The 21,254-nt window shown below is 36.8% G+C and overlaps 2 protein-coding genes across 2 annotated transcripts in view; both read left to right on the plus strand.

The window, feature by feature from the left end:
* met (MET proto-oncogene, receptor tyrosine kinase) overlaps nucleotides 1–10,468 on the plus strand; it is a 164,043-nt gene extending 153,575 nt beyond the window's left edge. The window contains exons 20-21 of the mRNA XM_061894302.1: nucleotides 1,665–1,801; nucleotides 3,810–10,468. Coding sequence (XP_061750286.1) covers nucleotides 1,665–1,801; nucleotides 3,810–4,053 — 381 coding nt within the window. The 3' untranslated portion in view covers nucleotides 4,054–10,468. The remainder of the gene's footprint in view (nucleotides 1–1,664; nucleotides 1,802–3,809) is intronic.
* Nucleotides 10,469–14,435: 3,967 nt separating this feature from the next.
* Nucleotides 14,436–21,254, plus strand: part of LOC133549150 (F-actin-capping protein subunit alpha-2-like) — a 51,805-nt gene continuing 44,986 nt past the window's right edge. Inside the window, exon 1 of the mRNA XM_061894304.1 lies at nucleotides 14,436–14,583. Within this exon, the coding sequence (XP_061750288.1) occupies nucleotides 14,545–14,583 (39 nt within the window). The 5' untranslated portion in view covers nucleotides 14,436–14,544. The remainder of the gene's footprint in view (nucleotides 14,584–21,254) is intronic.

Genomic DNA, 21,254 nt, shown 5'->3' on the forward strand with positions numbered 1-21,254 from the left:
GTCTTTAAGCGGTCTGATCATGTACTAAGTGTGTCTTTGAGCGGTCTGATCATGTACTAAGTGTGTCTTTGAGCGGTCTGATCATGTACTAAGTGTGTCTTTAAGCGGTCTGATCATGTACTAAGTGTGTCTTTAAGCGGTCTGATCATGTAATAAGTGTGTCTTTAAGCGGTCTGATCATGTACTAAGTGTGTCTTTGAGCGGTCTGATCATGTACTAAGTGTGTCTTTAAGCGGTCTGATCATGTAATAAGTGTGTCTTTGAGCGGTCTGATCATGTACTAAGTGTGTCTTTGAGCGGTCTGATCATGTACTAAGTGTGTCTTTAAGCGGTCTGATCATGTACTAATGTCTTTAAGCGGTCTGATCATGTAATAAGTGTGTCTTTAAGCGGTCTGATCATGTACTAAGTGTGTCTTTGAGCGGTCTGATCATGTACTTAATGTGTCTTTGAGCGGTCTGATCATGTAATAAGTGTGTCTTTAAGCGGTCTGATCATGTACTAAGTGTGTCTTTGAGCGGTCTGATCATGTACTAAGTGTGTCTTTGAGCGGTCTGATCATGTACTAAGTGTGTCTTTGAGCGGTCTGATCATGTACTAAGTGTGTCTTTGAGCGGTCTGATCATGTACTAAGTGTGTCTTTGAGCGGTCTGATCATGTACTAAGTGTGTCTTTAAGCGGTCTGATCATGTAATAAGTGTGTCTTTGAGCGGTCTGATCATGTACTAAGTGTGTCTTTGAGCGGTCTGATCATGTACTAAGTGTGTCTTTAAGCGGTCTGATCATGTACTAATGTCTTTAAGCGGTCTGATCATGTAATAAGTGTGTCTTTAAGCGGTCTGATCATGTACTAAGTGTGTCTTTGAGCGGTCTGATCATGTACTTAATGTGTCTTTGAGCGGTCTGATCATGTAATAAGTGTGTCTTTAAGCGGTCTGATCATGTACTAAGTGTGTCTTTGAGCGGTCTGATCATGTACTAAGTGTGTCTTTGAGCGGTCTGATCATGTACTAAGTGTGTCTTTGAGCGGTCTGATCATGTACTAAGTGTGTCTTTGAGCGGTCTGATCATGTACTAAGTGTGTCTTTGAGCGGTCTGATCATGTACTAAGTGTGTCTTTGAGCGGTCTGATCATGTACTAAGTGTGTCTTTGAGCGGTCTGATCATGTATTTAATGTGTCTTTAAGCGGTCTGATCATGTACTAAGTGTGTCTTTGAGCGGTCTGATCATGTACTAAGTGTGTCTTTGAGCGGTCTGATCATGTACTAAGTGTGTCTTTGAGCGGTCTGATCATGTACTAAGTGTGTCTTTGAGCGGTCTGATCATGTACTAAGTGTGTCTTTAAGCGGTCTGATCATGTACTAAGTGTGTCTTTAAGCGGTCTGATCATGTACTAAGTGTGTCTTTAAGCGGTCTGATCATGTACTAAGTGTGTCTTTAAGCGGTCTGATCATGTACTAAGTGTGTCTTTGAGCGGTCTGATCATGTATTTAATGTGTCTTTAAGCGGTCTGATCATGTACTTAATGTGTCTTTGAGCGGTCTGATCATGTATTTAATGTGTCTTTAAGCGGTCTGATCATGTACTAAGTGTGTCTTTGAGCGGTCTGATCATGTACTAAGTGTGTCTTTAAGCGGTCTGATCATGTACTTGGTGTGTTCAGTGGTCGTTTGGCGTGTTGCTGTGGGAGCTGATGACCCGCGGAGCCCCCCCCTACTCGGACGTGAGCTCCTTCGACATCACAGTGTTCCTGCTGCAGGGTCGCAGGTTGCTGCAACCTGAGTTCTGTCCTGATGCTCTGTGAGTTTCATCCAGCAGGAATGTGTCCTCCTCTTCTGTTGCCTCAACTCGTTGCTAGGCAACCCTCGCCGTAGGACGGCACATCAATCACAGCCACTTCACTTTATCATTCTGCTCTGTCAGCACTTTGGCTTTTCTTTGGATGCACTCCATCACTCTCTCACTCCATCACTCTCTCACTCCATCACTCTCGCACTCCAGATCAACTCCTACTTTTACACTTTTATGCTTTTACACTTTTTATACTTTTTACACCTTTTACACTTTTTATACTTTTATACTCTTTACACTTTTATACTTTTTACACTTTATACTTTTACGCTTTTTATACTTTTATACTTTTTTACACTTTATACTTTTAGACTTTTATATGTGTTCACTTTTTATACTTTTTACACTTTTATACTTTTTACACTTTTATACTTTTATACTTTTTACATCTTGTGTTTTTACACTTTTATACTTTTTACACCTTATACTTTTATATTTTTTACACCTTATACTTTTATACTTTTACACATGTTATACTTTTACACTTGTATACTTTTTACACTTTTATACTTTTTATACTTTTACACTTTTATACTTTTTAAACTTTTATACTTTAATACTTTTTACACTTTTATGCTTTCATACTTTTTACACTTTTTTAGTTTTACACCTTTTATACTTTTATACTTTTTACACCTTGTATTTTTACAATTTTATATCTTAATACTTTTTACACTTTTATGCTTTTATACTTTTTACACTTTTTATAGTTTTACACCTTTATACTTATACACTTTTATACTTTTTACACCTTGTATTTTTACACTTTTATACTTTTTACACCTTATGCTTTTATATTTTTTACACCTTATACTTTAAGACTTTTATACTTTTACACATTGTATACTTTTTACACTTTTATACTTTTTATACTTTTACACTTTTATACTTTTTAAACTTTTATACTTTAATACTTTTTACACTTTTATGCTTTCATACTTTTTACACTTTTTTAGTTTTACACCTTTTATACTTTTATACTTTTTACACCTTGTATTTTTACAATTTTATACCTTAATACTTTTTACACTTTTATGCTTTTATACTTTTTACACTTTTTATAGTTTTACACCTTTATACTTATACACTTTTATACTTTTTACACCTTGTATTTTTACACTTTTATACTTATTACACCTTATGCTTTTATATTTTTTACACCTTATACTTTAAGACTTTTATACTTTTACACATTTTATACTTTTACACTTTTATACTTTTTACACTTTTATACTTTTTACACCTTATGCTTTTTACACTTTTATGCTTTTATACTTTTACACTTTTATACTTTTTACACCTTGTGCTTTTACACTTTTATACTTTTACACTTCTTACACTTCTATACTTTTTACACTTTTATGCTTTTATACTTTTACACTTATACTTTTTACACTTTTATACTTTTACACTTTTTACACTTTTCACTTTTATCCTTTTAATACTTCTATAATTTTTACACTTTTATACTTATTATACTTTGACACTTTTTAAACTTTTATTCTTTTATACTTTTTACACTTTTATGCTTTTATACTTTTACACTTTTAGATTTTTTACACTTTTATACTTTTACACTTTAAACGCTTTTTACACTTTACACTTTTATCCTTTTTATACTTCTATACTTTTTACCCTTTTAAATTGTTTATACTTTTACACTTTCATAATTGTTATACTTTTACACTTTTAAACTTTTTACACATTTATAATTTTTACACTTTTACTGTTTAACACTTTCCTATGTTTACACTTAAATACTGGGTTATTATAGGTGTTGTACTTTAGAGTACTCAGTGTACATACTGTAAATACAGTACTTTAGAGTAGTCAGTGTACATAGGTGTAGTACTTTAGAGTAGTCAGTGTACATCGGTGAAGAAAGAGGTCACATGGTCAATGGAGACCTGAGTGTGTGCGTGCGCCCCTCACCTTGTGGCTCCGCCCCCCTCCCCAGGTACGCACTGATGGTGGACTGCTGGCACCCAAAGTCGGAGCACCGGCCGTCCTTCTCTGAGCTGGCGTCTCGCATCGTCGCCATCTTCTCGGGCTTCAGCGGCGAGCACTACGTGTTGCTCAACACCACCTACGTCAACATCCACAAGGTCAGCCCCTACCCCCCCCTGCTCGCACCTGACCCCGCCCCCTCGTCCCCACAGCCCCTCCCCTGTCGCCAGGAGGAGCGAGACTCTTGCGCCTGATTGGAGGAGGCGGGCGGGAACTACTGAGGGTCCAAACACTGGACGGTCCACATGTACATAGTCCTTCCACTTCCTGTCTGAGCCGCCATGTTGCGTAACCGCGCCGTGAAGCCACGCCCACCCCGATGTCGCCGCCCGCAGGCCGTTTTTGGTGGTGCGCGTGACCTTCTATGAACGACCCGGACTTTGGGTTCATGTTTTTTTCACCAGAAAAACCCCACAATGCTCAAATGATTCTTCCATCTCTTCCACTTATCCGAGACGTGTGGCAGCAGCCCAAGCAGAGGAGGCAGACTTGCAACTGCTTTTGACACACAAGGTCACGTCGTACACTGAAGTGTGTACTCGCCACCTGCACAGAGAAATTAACACAACTTTAACACACTTTCACACAACTTTCACACAAGTTTAAGACTTTGACACAACTTTTACACACCTTTAACACACCTTTAACACACTTTGACACAACTTTAACACACTTTCACACAAGTTTAAGGCTTTGACACAACTTTAAGACTTTGACACAACTTTTACACACCTTTAACACACTTTCACACAACTTTTACACAACTTTAAGACTTTGACACAATTTTACACACCTTTAACACACCTTTAACACACTTTGACACAACTTTAACACACTTTCACACAAGTTTAAGGCTTTGACACAACTTTAAGACTTTGACACAACTTTTACACACCTTTAACACACTTTCACACAACTTTTACACAACTTTAACACAACTTTTACACAACTTTAACACACTTTCAAACAAGTTTAAGACTTTGACACAACTTTAACACTTTGACACAACTTTTACACACCTTTAACACACCTTTGACACAACTTTAACACTTTGACACAACTTTTACACACCTTTAACATACTTTCACACAACTTTTACACAACTTTTACACAACTTTTACACAACTTTAACACACTTTCAAACAAGTTTAAGACTTTGACACAACTTTAACACTTTGACACAACTTGTACACACCGTTAACACACTTTTGACACAACTTTAACACTTTGACACAACTTTTACACACCTTTAACACACTTTCACACAACTTTTACACAACTTTTACACAACTTTAACACACTTTCAAACAAGTTTAAGACTTTGACATAACTTTAACACTTTGACACAACTTTTACACACCTTTAACATACTTTCACACAACTTTTACACAACTTTTACACAACTTTAACACACTTTCAAACAAGTTTAAGACTTTGACACAACTTTAACACTTTGACACAACTTTTACACACATTTAACACACCTTTGACACAACTTTAACACTTTGACACAACTTTTACACACCTTTAACACACTTTCACACAACTTTTACACAACTTTTACACAACTTTAACACACTTTCAAACAAGTTTAAGACTTTGACACAACTTTAACACTTCGACACAACTTTTACACACCTTTAACACACTTTGACACAACTTTGACACAACTTTAACACACTTTCACACAAGTTTAAGGCTATGACACAACTTTAACACTTTGACACAACTTTTACACACCTTTAACACACTTTCACACAATTTTAACACACTTTCAAACAAGTTTAAGACTTTGACACAACTTTTACACACCTTTAACACACTTTGACACAACTTTAACACACTTTCACACAAGTTTAAGGCTATGACACAACTTTAACACTTTGACACAACTTTTACACACCTTTAACACACTTTCACACAACTTTTACACAACTTTAACACCCTTTGAAACAAGTTTAAGACTTTGACACAACTTTTACACACCTTTAACACACTTTGACACAACTTTGACACAACTTTAACACACTTTCACACAAGTTTAAGGCTATGACACAACTTTAACACTTTGACACAACTTTTACACACCTTTAACACACTTTCATACCAATTTTAACACACTTTCAAACAAGTTTAAGACTTTGACACAACTTTTACACACCTTTAACACACCTTTAACACACTTTGACACAACTTTGACACAACTTTAACACACTTTCACACAAGTTTAAGGCTATGACACAACTTTAACACTTTGACACAACTTTTACACACCTTTAACACACTTTCACACAATTTTAACACACTTTCAAACAAGTTTAAGACTTTGACACAACTTTTACACACCATTAACACACCTTTAACACACTTTGACACAACTTTGACACAACTTTAACACACTTTCACACAAGTTTAAGGCTATGACACAACTTTAACACTTTGACACAACGTTTACACACCTTTAACACACTTTGACACAACTTTAACACACTTTCACACAAGTTTAAGGCTATGACACAACTTTAACACTTTGACACAACTTTTACACACCTTTAACACACTTTCACACAACTTTTACACAACTTTAACATACTTTCAAACAAGTTTAAGACTTTGACACAACTTTTACACACCTTTAACACACTTTGACACAACTTTGACACAACTTTAACACACTTTCACACGTTTAAGGCTATGACACAACTTTAACACTTTGACACAACTTTTACACACCTTTAACACACTTTCACACAATTTTAACACACTTTCAAACAAGTTTAAGACTTTGACACAACTTTTACACACCTTTAACACACTTTCACACAACTTTGACACAACTTTAACACACTTTCACACAAGTTTAAGGCTATGACACAACTTTAACACTTTGACACAACTTTTACACACCTTTAACACACTTTCACACAATTTTAACACACTTTCAAACACGTTTAAGACTTTGACACAACTTTTACACACCTTTAACACACTTTGACACAACTTTAACACACTTTCACACAAGTTTAAGGCTATGACACAACTTTAACACTTTGACACAACTTTTACACACCTTTAACACACTTTCACACAATTTTAACACACTTTCAAACAAGTTTAAGACTTTGACACAACTTTTACACACCTTTAACACACCTTTAACACACTTTGACACAACTTTAACACACTTTCACACAAGTTTAAGGCTTTGACACAACTTTAGCACTTTGACACAACTTTTACACACCTTTAACACACTTTCACACAACTTTTACACAACTTTTACACAACTTTAACACACTTTCAAACAAGTTTAAGACTTTGACACAACTTTAACACACCTTTAACACACTTTCACACAACTTTGACACAACTTTAACACACTTTCACACAAGTTTAAGGCTATGACACAACTTTAACACTTTGACACAGCTTTTACACACCTTTAACACACTTTCACACAATTTTAACACACTTTCAAACAAGTTTAAGACTTTGACACAACTTTTACACACCTTTAACACACTTTGACACAACTTTGACACAACTTTAACACACTTTCACACAAGTTTAAGGCTATGACACAACTTTAACACTTTGACACAACTTTTACACACCTTTAACACACTTTCACACAACTTTTACACAACTTTAACACACTTTGAAACAAGTTTAAGACTTTGACACAACTTTTACACACCTTTAACACACTTTGACACAACTTTGACACAACTTTAACACACTTTCACACAAGTTTAAGGCTATGACACAACTTTAACACTTTGACACAACTTTTACACACCTTTAATACACTTTCACACAATTTTAACACACTTTCAAACAAGTTTAAGACTTTGACACAACTTTTACACACCTTTAACACACCTTTAACACACTTTGACACAACTTTGACACAACTTTAACACACTTTCACACAAGTTTAAGGCTATGACACAACTTTAACACTTTGACACAACTTTTACACACCTTTAACACACTTTGACACAACTTTGACACAACTTTAACACACTTTCACACAAGTTTAAGGCTATGACACAACTTTAACACTTTGACACAACTTTTACACACCTTTAACACACTTTCACACAATTTTAACACACTTTCAAACAAGTTCAAGACTTTGACACAACTTTTACACACCTTTAACACACCTTTAACACACTTTGACACAACTTTGACACAACTTTGACACAATTTTAACACACTTTCACACAAGTTTAAGGCTATGACACAACTTTAACACTTTGACACAACCTTTACATACCTTTAACACACTTTCACACAATTTTAACACACTTTCAAACAAGTTTAAGACTTTGACACAACTTTTACACACCTTTAACACACCTTTAACACACTTTGACACAACTTTGACACAACTTTAACACACTTTCACACAAGTTTAAGGCTATGACACAACTTTAACACTTTGACACAACTTTTACACACCTTTAACACACTTTCACACAATTTTAACACACTTTCAAACAAATTTAAGACTTTGACACAACTTTTACACACCTTTAACACACCTTTAACACATTTTGACACAACTTTCACACAAGTTTAAGGCTTTGACACAACTTTAACACTTTGGCACACCTTTTACACACCCTAAGCACACTTTCACACAACTTTTACACAACTTTAACACACTTTCACACAAGTTTAAGACTTTGACACAACTCTAACAATTTGACACAACCTTTACACAACTTTAGCACACTTTGACACAACTTTCACACAACTTTTAGACACTTTGACACAACTTTAACACAGGGTCACAACTTTTACACACTTTGACACAACTTTTACACAAATTTAACACACTTTCACACAACTTTTACACACTTTGACACAACTTTTACCCACTTTGAAACAGCTTTTACACACTTTGACAGAACTTTACACAACTTTTACCCATTTTGACACATTAACACACTTTTTACACAACTTTTACACGCTTTGACACGTTTACACACTTTGACACAACTTTAACACACTGACACAACTTGTACACACATTTAACACGTTGACACAACTTTGACGCACTTTAACACGACTTTTACACACAATCAACCAACTTTAACACACTTTCACACACGTTTGACAACGTTTACACACTTTGACACGACTTTAACACACTTTGACATAACTTTTACACACTTTGACACAACTTTAACACACTTTGACACAACTTTGACACACTCTGACACAACTTTAACACACTTTGACACAACTTTAGCACACTTTGAAAGAACGTTAACACGTTGACACAACTTTATCACACTTTGACACAACTTTTACACATGTTGACAACTTTTACACACTTTGACACAACCTTAACAATTTGACATAACTTTTACACACTTTGACACAACTTTAACACACTTTGATATGACTTTTACACACTTTGACACACTGACACAACTTTAACTCACCTTGACAAAACTTTAACACACATTGACACAACTTTAACACTCTTCGTCACAACTTTTACACACATTGACACAACTTTAACGCACTTAGACACAACTTTAACATACTTTGACACAACTTTAACAATTTGACATAACTTTTACACACTTTGACACAACTTTAACACACTTTGATATGACTTTTACACACTTTGACACACTGACACAACTTTAACTCACCTTGACAAAACTTTAACACACATTGACACAACTTTAACACTCTTCGACACAACTTTTACACACATTGACACAACTTTTACGCACTTTGACACAACTTTCACATACTTTGACACAACTTCATCACACTTTGACACAACTTTTACACACATTGACACAACTTTAACACGTTGACACAACTTTATCACACTTTGACACAACTTTTACACATGTTGACAACTTTTACACACTTTGACACAACTTTAACAATTTGACATAACTTTTACACACTTTGACACAACTTTAACACACTTTGACACACTGACACAACTTTAACTCACCTTGACAAAACTTTAACACACATTGACACAACTTTAACACTCTTCGACACAACTTTTACACACATTGACACAAGTTTTACGCACTTTGACACAACTTTAACACTTTTACACAACTTTAACACACTTTGACACAACTTTTACACACATCGACACAACTTTAAAGCACTTTGACACAACTTTAACACAACTTTTACACATGTTGACACAACTTTAACACACTTCGATACAACTTTTACACACCTTGACTTCACACTATTTTGGTTCAAGTGCAGGTTACTTCAAAAAATGATGGCGAAGATGTGGGAGGAGTCGACATTTCCACACTAATTTGCAAAAATTGCTGGTGATGATGTGGGAGGAGTCGACATTTCCACACTAATTTGCATAAAATGATGGCGATGATGTGGGAGGAGTCGACATTTCTCTGCTAATTTGCATAGAACGTTTGAGCGGGAGTGGGCGGGGCCATGGACAGCCTGAATGTTTGCAAGGCGAAAAAAGTTGTTTTATTTGTGTTTCGGACAATAAAGCGATGTGTTGTAAATAAGAATGCTAGCGTTTGTAAAAGGTACATTTTCTTGTTTTATGCCTGCGTGCAAATAAAATGTTTAAAAGTTGTTTTTCTGCAGGTGCTTTCATTCGTGGACACGCCCGCTCCCAGCAAATAATTAATCAAATAAAATACAAATTCCATCTTGAATAAAATGAGATGACCCAAAAGATGGAGTTAGATGTGGTCCTGGCAGACACACTCGCATCCATAAATCACTTAAACACACACACAGAGTTGGAGCGAGTGTGTGTTATGTTAGTGTTGTGGTCAGATAAAAGCCTCCAAAGAATGTCAGTAACTTAGTGACCTGCTGAGTCAGCATGTTGGAATGTACCTTCTGTTCATGGCTTTGGCATGAAGGCAAGATAAGGAGGAGGATGGCACTGGATGGTAACACACACACACACACACACACACACACACACACACGTACAGTAGCAGGAGTCCACATTTACATTAAGAAGCACAAGAAATGTTTTGAGATTTATAGACAAAATTAATAATAAAGTAATAATTATACAAATAATAATATTAATAATAAAATAAAAATAATGATATTAATAATTATTATAAAACACAATAATAATAACAATAATACAATTGCAATAATAAAAATAATCGTTAATAATACAATAAACATTTTAAATAACAAAAATGACAATGATAATAATAATAAAAATAATTTTAATAGTAATAATAAAAAACGAAATAATCCAAATAATATTAATAATAACAATTCATTGCAAAAATGTTATTAATAATAATGATAAAAACAAAATATTAATAGAAATGATATAAAATCAATAATGAAAATAATCAGATTAATAACAATAAAATAATATATTTTTCAAATAATATCAATAATAAAAATAATCATAATTATAATATCAATCAATCAATCAATCAATGTTTATTTATATAGCCCCAAATCACAAATGTCTCAAAGGACTGCACAAATCATTACGACTACAACATCCTGGGAAGAACCCACAAAAGGGCAAGGAAAACTCACACCCAGTGGGACGCCAGTGACAATGCTGACTATGAGAAACCTTGGAGAGGACCTCAGATGTGGGCAACCCCCCCCCCCCCCCCCCCCCTCTAGGGGACCGAAAGCAATGGATGTCGAGCGGGTCTAACATGATACTGTGAAAGTTCAATCCATAGTGGCTCCAACACAGCCGCGAGAGTCCAGTTCAAAGCGGATCCAAGACAGCAGCGAGAGTCCCGTCCACAGGAGACCATCTCAAGCGGAGGCGGATCAGCAGCGTATCATCAATCAATCAATGTTCACTTATATAGCCCTAAATCACTAGTGTCTCAAAGGGCTGCGCAAACCACAACACAAACCACTACGACATCCTCGGTAGAGCCCACATAAGGGCAAGGAAAAAATTAACACCCAGTGGGACGTCGGTGAGAATGACGACTAGGAGAACCTTGGAGAGGACCACATATGTGGGCAAACCCCCCCCACTTGGGGACCGAAAGCAATGGATGTCGAGCGGGTCTAACATGATATTGTGAAAGTTCAATCCATAGTGGATCTAACACAGCAGCGAGAGTCCCGTTCACAGCGGAGCCAGCAGGAAACCATATCCCAAGCGGAGGCGGATCAACACGTAGAGATGTCCCAGCCGATACACAGGCGAGCGCTCCATCCTGGGTCCCAACTCTGGACAGCCAGTACTTCATCCATGGTCATCGGATCGGACCCCCTCCACAAAGGAGAGTGGGACATAGGAGAAAAAGAAAAGAAACGGCAGATCAACTGGTCTAAAAAGGGAGTCTATTTAAAGGCTAGAGTATACAAATGAGTTTTAAGGTGAGACTTAAATGCTTCTACTGAGGTGGCATCTCTGACTGTTACAGGGAGGGCATTCCAGCGCATGGATAATGATAGTAATATTTAAATAACAATAATGAAATAAATAATTGTAATAATATTAAAAGCGAAATAATACTAATAAATTCATTATTATACAAAAAATAATATTAATAATGAAATAACAATAATAAAAATAATGATATTAATAACAATGACAAAACACAATATTATTAATAATAATAAAATTGCAATAAAACAAATTATCATATTAATAATAATAAAAAATAATCATACTAATAATTATAAAACAAACATTTTAAATGATAAAAATAAAAAAATTACAATGATAATAATAATAAATATATTAATTTTAATAGTAATAATAAAAAAGCAAAATAATCCAAACAATAATAATAATAATAATTCATAACAACAATATTAATAATAATAATGACAAAAACACAATATTCATAATAATAATATAAAATTCAATAATAATAATTATCATATCAATAATAATAAAATTATAAAAACATTAAAATAATATCAATAATAAAAATTAAAATAATTATAGTGATAATATGAGATAGGCTCCAGCACCCCCCGCAACCCCAAACAGAACAAGCGGTAGAAATGGATGGATGGATGGATGGATGGATGGATAATAATACTAATAATAAAATAACAATAATACAATAAATTATTTTAATAATAATAATAAAAGCGAAATAATATTGATAGTAATAAAATAATAATTATACAAATAACAATAGTAATAATAAAATAACAATAACAAAAGTAATGATAATAATAATGATGAAACACAATATTAATTATAACAAAATTACGATAATAATAACAAATATTAATAGTAGTAAAATAAACATTGAAATAATGAAAATAAAATTATTACAATGATAATAATAATAAGAATAACAATAAAAAAGCGAAATAATAATAATTCATAGCAACAATATTATTGATAATGATTATGATAAAAACACAATATTAATAATAATATAAAAGCAATGATAACAATAATCATATTAATAATAATAACATATTTAAAAAATTTAATAATATCAATAAGAAAAATGATTACAATGATAACATGAGATAAGCTCCAGCACCCCCCCCCCCCCCGTTACCCCGAACAGAACAAGCGGTAGGAAATGGATGGATGGATGTTTAATGATAATAATAATAAGATAAAAATAATAAAATAAATCATTATAATAATAATAATAATGATAATAAAAGTGAAATAATAATAATAATGAAAATAATAAGCATGGAAAAAAGCATTTCACTGTGGTGTAGTCTGCATGTGACAAATAAAACTTGAACCTTGAATAATAAAATAATAATAATATTAATAATAAAATAACAATAATACAAATAATGATGTTGATAATAATGATAAAACACAATATTAATAATAATAAAAAATAATCATATCAATAATAATAAAATACATATTTTAAATAATGAAAATAAAACTATTACAATGATAATAATGATAAAAATATGAATGGGTGAATGTGTGTATGAATGTGTGTGTGAACGTGTGTATGAATGGGTGAATGTGTGTATGAATGTGTGAATGTGTGTATGAATGGGTGAATGACCAATCTAAGTCTATGAGCTGGAACTGATGAAGTCAACTCTGATGAAAGGCGAAACATCTTCCAAGACAAACCAAACAGTCCAAGTTGCGATCGATTGAACGCCCTGAGAATACAATGTTATTATTAATACATGAAATCATTTAATTATCATGGGACAAGCGGTAAGGAATGGATGGATGAATGGAGGGATCATTTTTTCCATCTTCAAATGTCAGCTAAAGTCGATGGTATCTATTTTTGAAAAGGGTCAAATCCAGTCCTCGTCTGCTATCTAGTGGAGAAAAGTGGTACTACTTCACAATCCCAACAGGAAGCAGGAAGTGCTTGACGTGACATATTTTAATATGCTTGACACCTTCCAATTGTTTTGTTGTACTTTACTTAAATGTGCGTCTGACTTTTTGTATGTTTTATGTTGACTTTTGCTGAAAAATAATAAAAACCAGTCCGACTTCGCCTTGAAATCCACGTTCCGCTTCGACGTCGTTTCCCTTCAACGACCCCGCGAAGGCGCTTCCAAACACGCGTCGTGAAGATTCGTCGGTAAAGTTCTGCGTGGGAGCTGTGGACTGTTTTTTTTATTTATTTTTTATTTTTTTTAAATAAACGCGTGCTCGCGCGCGCGTGCCAGGCGGGGAACCACCCAGGCGATGACGTCACAAGCTGGTGGTGCCGGAAGAAAAGATGGCGGATCATGAGGAGCAAATATCCGACGAGGAGAAGGTAAGAAAGCGTTTTAAGTGAGCCGCGGAGCCCGGCGGGGACTTCTTCAGCCTCCGTGCGTGCCCCGCACTTGGTGTCATTTCTACCCGGCCTGTGATGACGCTGCCGCGGGGTTTGAATGCGAGTAATCCGCGGGCCTGTGAAGGCGCCGTTCTTATTTTTAGCTCAACTTCCGCCCGTTTGCGAGACAAACTCCTTGTACGGTGTTGACTCAGAATAGGAGCACACTTCTCCTCGCAAAGTCTGCTTTATTCCACATTGTTCGTGCACTTGCCGGCGGTTATAAAGTTATAAAGTTGGTTCCTCGCCAAACAGCGCCAGCTTGGTTAGCATGGCTGCTAGGGGTTAGCTTCACTTACTAACACGCCCTTTTTCCTTCTTTGCGCAGACTTTACTCGCGCAACTTGACGTTTGCGCCACTAATCGACGCGTCACGTGACAATCATGCGCACATTTCGTCTTGCTGTACTTTGATCAACACGATTAGATGGGATAGAGACTTTATTTGTCCTCCAAAATGAATTTAAAAGTGTTGACAGTGCACTGGGAGACCGGCTCCGCTGCTCCCAGTCTGTGGAACGCTCTCCCTGACCACCTGAGGGCACCTCAGACTGTGGATGCTTTAAAAAATGGCTTAAAACCCCATCTTTTTAAAGGCCTACTGAAATGTGATGTTCTTATTTAAACGGGGATTGCAGGTCCATTCTATGTGTACGACTTGATCATTTCGCGATATTGCCATATTTTTGCTGAAAGGATTTAGTAGAGAAAATCGACGACAAAGTTCGCCACTTTTGGTACTTCCTGAAAAAGCCTCGCCTTTACCGGAAGTCGCAGACGATGACGTCACATGTTGATGGCTCCTTATATATTCACATTGATTTTGATGGGAGTCTCCAACAAAAACAGTTATTCGGACCGAGAAAACGACAATTTCCCCATTAATTTGAGCGAGGATGAAAGAGTCGTGTTTGAGGATATTGATAGCGACGGGCTAGAAAAAAAAAAAAAAAAAAAAAAACGCGATAGCATAGGTCTTTAAACACATTTACTGGGATAATTCTGGTAAATCCCTTATCTTTCTATTGTGTTGCTAGTGTTTTAGTGAGTTTAATATTACCTGATAGTCAGGGGGGTGTCTCCACGGCCGGGTGTTGACGCCATGTGTCTCAGGGGCTCAGCTGCTCCCAGTCTGTGGAACGCTCTCACTGACCACCTGAGGGCACCTCAGACTGTAGATGCTTTTAAAAATGGCTTAAAAACCCATCTTTTTAAAGGCCTACTGAAATGCGATGTTCTTATTTAAACGGGGATAGCAGGTCCATTCTATGTGTACGACTTGATCATTTTGCGATATTGCCATATTTTTGCTGAAAGGATTTAGTAGAGAAAATCGACGACAAAGTTCGCCACTTTTGGTACTTCCTGAAAAAGCCTCGCCTTTACCGGAAGTCGCAGACGATGACGTCACATGTTGATGGCTCCTTATATATTCACATTGATTTTGATGGGAGTCTCCAACAAAAACAGTTATTCGGACCGAGAAAACGACAATTTCCCCATTAATTTGAGCGAGGATGAAAGAGTCGTGTTTGAGGATATTGATAGCGATGGACTAGAAAAAAAACGAGTTGAAAAAAACAAAATGCGATAGCATAGGTCTTTAAACACATTTACTAGGATAATTCTGGTAAATCCCTTATCTTTCTATTGTGTTGCTAGTTTTTTAGTGAGTTTAATATTACCTGATAGTCAGGGGGGTGTCTCCACGGCCGAGTGTTGACGTGCAGTGTCTCAGGGGAGTCGACGGCAGCTATGGACGGCACAAGCTCGGCTTTTATCCGGTAAGAACTGATATTTTAACCACAATTTTCTCACCGAAACCTGCTGGTTGACATTCGGTCTGGATTCATGTTTGCTTGACCGTGCTCTGATCCATAGTGAAGTTTCACCTCCGGGAATTTTAAACAAAGAATCACCGTGTGTTTGTGTGGCTGAAGGCTAAAGCTTCCCAACTCCATCTTTCTACTGTGACTTCTCCAATATTAATTGAAGAAATTGCAAAAGATTCAGCAACACAGATGTCCAAAATACTGTGTAATTATGCCGTTAAAGCAGACGACTTTTACATGTGTGTGTGTGCGCACACTTCCTAAAACCCTGAGACGTCACGCGTACACGTCATCATTACACGACGTTTTCAAGACGAAACTCCCGGGAAATTTAATATTGTAATTTAGTAAACCAAAAAAGCCGTATTGGCATATGTTGCAATGTTAATATTTCATCATTCATGTATAAACTATCGGACTGCGTGGTGGGTAGTAGTGGGTTTCAGTAGGGCTTTAAACGGGGATAGCAGGTTCATTCTGTGTGTCATACTTGATCATTTCGTGATATTGCCATATTTTTGCTGAAAGGATTTAGTAGAGAACATCCACGATAAAGTTCGCAACTTTTGGTTGCTAATAAAAAAGCCTGGCCTGTACCGTAAGTAGCAGGCGATGTGTGCTCTTCACATCCTCACATTGTTTACAATCATAGCCACCAATCCACTTTATTTATATAGCACATTTAAACAACAAAATGTTTCCAAAGTGCTACACAACAATATTAAAAACAACATTCAAATACTATCCTGAGGCCCACCAATGACTGAATAAAAACCAAAAATATATTAAATACATATAAAAACAATATAAAATAAATATTAAAAACTATTTTAAGGGTAAAACCAATTAAAACAATAAATATTAGTGCTGTGAATCTTTGGGTGTTCCACGATTCGATTCAATATCGATTTTTGGGGTCGCAATTCGATTACATATCGATTTTTTTTTCGATTTAACGCGATCCTCGATTCAAAAAAGATATTTTTCCAATTCAAAAAGATTCTGTATTCATTCAATTCATAGGATTTCAGCAGGATCTACACCAGTCTGCTGACATGCTAGAAGAGTAGTAGATAAAAAAAAAAAAAAAGCTTTTGTAATTATAAAGGACAAATTTTTATCAACTGATTGCAATCATTTAAATTAGTTTTAACTATTAAACAAACCAAAAAATGTACTTATTTTATCTTTTTGAAAACATTGGACACAGTGTGTTGTCAAGCGTATGAGATGCGATGCAAGTGTAAGCCACTGTGACACTATTGTTATTTTTATTTTTTATAATTGTCTAATGATAATAATTTGTAATCACTGCTATGCTGAAATTATAGCTAATATTGATACTGTTGTTGATAATATTCATTTTTGTTTCATTACTTTTGGTTTGTTCTGTGTCGTGTTTGTGTCTCCTCAATTGCTCTGTTTATTGCAGTTCTGAGTGTTGCTGGGTCAGGTTTGGTTTTGGAATTGGATTGCATTGTTATGGTATTGCTGTGTAGTGGTTTGTTGGATTGATTAAAAAAAAAAAATCGATTTAAACAAAAAAAAAAAGAGAATCGATTCTGAATCGCACAACGCATCGATTCAATTCGAATCGATTTTTTCCCACACTCCTAATTATTACTATTTTTTTTACACTGTGACACTTTGAGATTGTTTTCTCAATGTAAAGTGCTTTTTTACAAATAAAATCTATTATTATTATTATTATTATTACTACTGTCATCACCGTGTATGGTGAGGATGGTGTTCTGCTGACTTCGACTGCGGATGTTGTGGATCTGTGGAGGAGACCTCCTCAATCCCACCAGCATGTCTTCCTATGAGGAAGCGGTGCCAGGGGAATCTGTGGTGGGCTCTCCTATTTCTGGGGGTGAGGTAGTTAAAAAGCTCCTCGGTGGCAAGGCCGCGGGGGTGGATGAGATCCGCCCGGAGTTAAGGCTCTGGATGCTGTGGGGTTGTCTTGGTTGACAAGACTCTGCTGCATCGCATGGAAATCGGGGGCGGTGCCTCTGGATTGGCAGACCGGGGTGGTGGTTCCTCTCTTTAAGAAGGGGAACCGGAGGGTGTGTTCAAACCATCGTGGGATCACACTCCTCAGGCTTCCCGGTAAGGTCTATTCAAGTGTACTGGAGAGGGGGCTACGCCGGATACTCGAACCTCGGATTCAGGAGGAACAGTGTGGTTTTCGTCCTGGTCGTGGAACTGTGGACCAGGGGCCGTATTTATCAAGGGCCATTTTACACGTAAGTCCTGAGAATTTGCGAAATTTAGTCCTACTCCCAAACTTAACAATAAAAGCTATTTATCAACTTTCTTAAGTCTAAGAATCACTCCTACTCTCCACGATATTTAAGAGACCTTCAGAGGTGTCCTAAGTGGTTAGGAGTTGTTAGCGGGGGATGGCACTGAGGTGAGAGAGACGTGCGCGAACGTTAAGCGAGCGGAAGGATGTCCTGGCTTTGTTTGATGATGAGCAGCTGATCAAACGGTATCGTTTAGACAGCTGGTATTATTTTTGTCACAGATTTAATAAGGGGCGCCATCTCATCAGCAACATCACACAACAATGCTTTCACTGCAGAACTATAGGTCATCACAATGCTTCGTTATCTCGCCACTGGGAAAATTAATGAATGAATGAATGAATTGGAAAGAAAAGGAAACATTTATTTTTGATTCGTTGCCAATATTGTTTGTTTGTTTTGTATTATATTGTAGTTTATTGTCAAAAGATACACTCTTATTGTCCACTTAAATACTTCTAAGATATTTCTTTATTCTTAGACAAGGGATTCCCTTCCGTGATTGGTCATTTCTATGGACACAGAAATTACGTCACCTAAAATTCTGTTTAAAGCACATAGTAATGTCGTAATTCAGCTCTGAGTGTGACACTTAAGATTCCGTCCTACACTTCGTTGAAAGTGTGAGTAAGACGCTTGATAACTAACTTTTAAGTGCAGCTTTCAGCGAAGAATTTCTTTCCTCATAAGTCAACTCTTAGCAGACTTCTTAGGTGAAATTCTAAGAAGCTTGATAAATACGGCCCCAGCTCTATACTCTCGGCAGGGTCCTTGAGGGTGCATAGGAGTTTGCCCAACCAGTCTGCACTTGCTTTGTGGACTTGGAGAAGGCATTCGACCGTGTCCTTCGGGAAGTCCTGTGGGGAGTGCTCAGAGAGTATGGGGTATCGGACTGTCTGATTGTGGCGGTCCACTCCCTGTACGATCAGTGTCAGAGCTTGGTCCACATTGCCGGCAGTAAGTCGGACACGTTTCCAGTGAGGGTTGCACTCCGCCAAGGCTGCCCATTGTCACCGATTTTGTTTATAAATTTTATGGACAGAATTTGTAGGCGCAGTCAGGGCCTTGAGGGGATCCGGTTTGGTGGCTGCAGAATTAGGTCTCTGCTTTTTGCAGATGATGTGGTTCGGATGACTTCATCTGGCCAGGATCTGCAGCTCTCACTGGATCGGTTCGCAGCCGAGTGTGAAGCGACTGGGATGAGAATCAGCACCTCAAAGTCCAAGTCCAATTTTTCTCGCTCGGACAAGGGTGGAGTGCCATCTCCGGGTTGGGGAGAATACCCTGCCCCAAGTGGAGGAGTTCAAGTACCTTGGAGTCTTGTTCACGAGTGAGTGATCGTGAGATCGACAGGCGGATCGGTGCGGCGTCTTCAGTAATGCGGACGATGTATCGATCCGTTGTGGTGAAGCAGGAGCTGAGTCGGAAGGCTCAGCTTTCAATTTACTGGTCGATCTACGTTCCCATCCTCACCTATGGTCATGAGCTTTCTGTTATAACCGGAAGGACAAGATCACGGGCACAAGCGGCTGAAATGAGTTTCCTCCGCCGTGTGGCGGGGCTCTCCCTTAGAAAAAGGGTGATAAGCTCTGCCATCCGGGAGGAGCTCAAGTATAGCCGCTGCTCCTCCACATGTAGAGGAGCCAGATGAGGTGGTTTCCCGAACAGGAGGTGTTCGGGCACGTCTGACCGGTAGAAGGCCACGGGGAAGACCCAGGACACGTTGGGAAGACTATATCTCCCGGCTGGCCTGGGAACGCCTCAGGATTCCCTGGGAAGAGCTGGATGAAGTGGCTGGCGAGAGGAGAGTCAGGGCTTCCCTGCTTAGGCTGCTGCCCCGCGACCCGACCTCGAATAAGCGGTAGAAGTTGTGTGTATTCGTGTGTGTACATGTATTTATGTAATGTAGTAACATTCATAATAACATGTAATATTTACATATTTTGATCATTTTAAGCGTACAGACTCATCACAACATTCACGTTTCCTTCAACAACAACACTACTACTAATCATGGCAGTCTTGATGAGAGACAGCAAACATAATAAAACAAGCACTTACTGTACAATGTCTGCTGTCACTGTGGTAAAGACTGATGGGATGTTTTTATCTTCCCCTTTACATGAACAATTCATCATAATCCTCACACAGGGTTAAAAAAGAAAAAAAAAAAAATATATATATATATATTAGGGCTGGGCAACGATTAAAAATGTTAATCGAAGTTAATCGCACTATTTCTCTGATTAATCGCGATTAACTGCATTGTATACGCAAGGCCCAATAATGAATTCAAAAGTAGTGTGTAGTGCACCTTTATTGGAATATTTTCCCACATGAACAAAAGCGCCAAAACATTTGTTGTGCAAACACAATTTAAATCAGTCCTTGTTAAACAGTAGCAGTTAAATAGCATATTTTATGAAAATCAACTCAAAAAATTTAAATACAAACATTTAAGCTTATTGCCACT

Source organism: Nerophis ophidion, linkage group LG03 (assembly GCF_033978795.1).
Source record: "Nerophis ophidion isolate RoL-2023_Sa linkage group LG03, RoL_Noph_v1.0, whole genome shotgun sequence".
Lineage (NCBI taxonomy): Eukaryota > Metazoa > Chordata > Actinopteri > Syngnathiformes > Syngnathidae > Nerophis > Nerophis ophidion.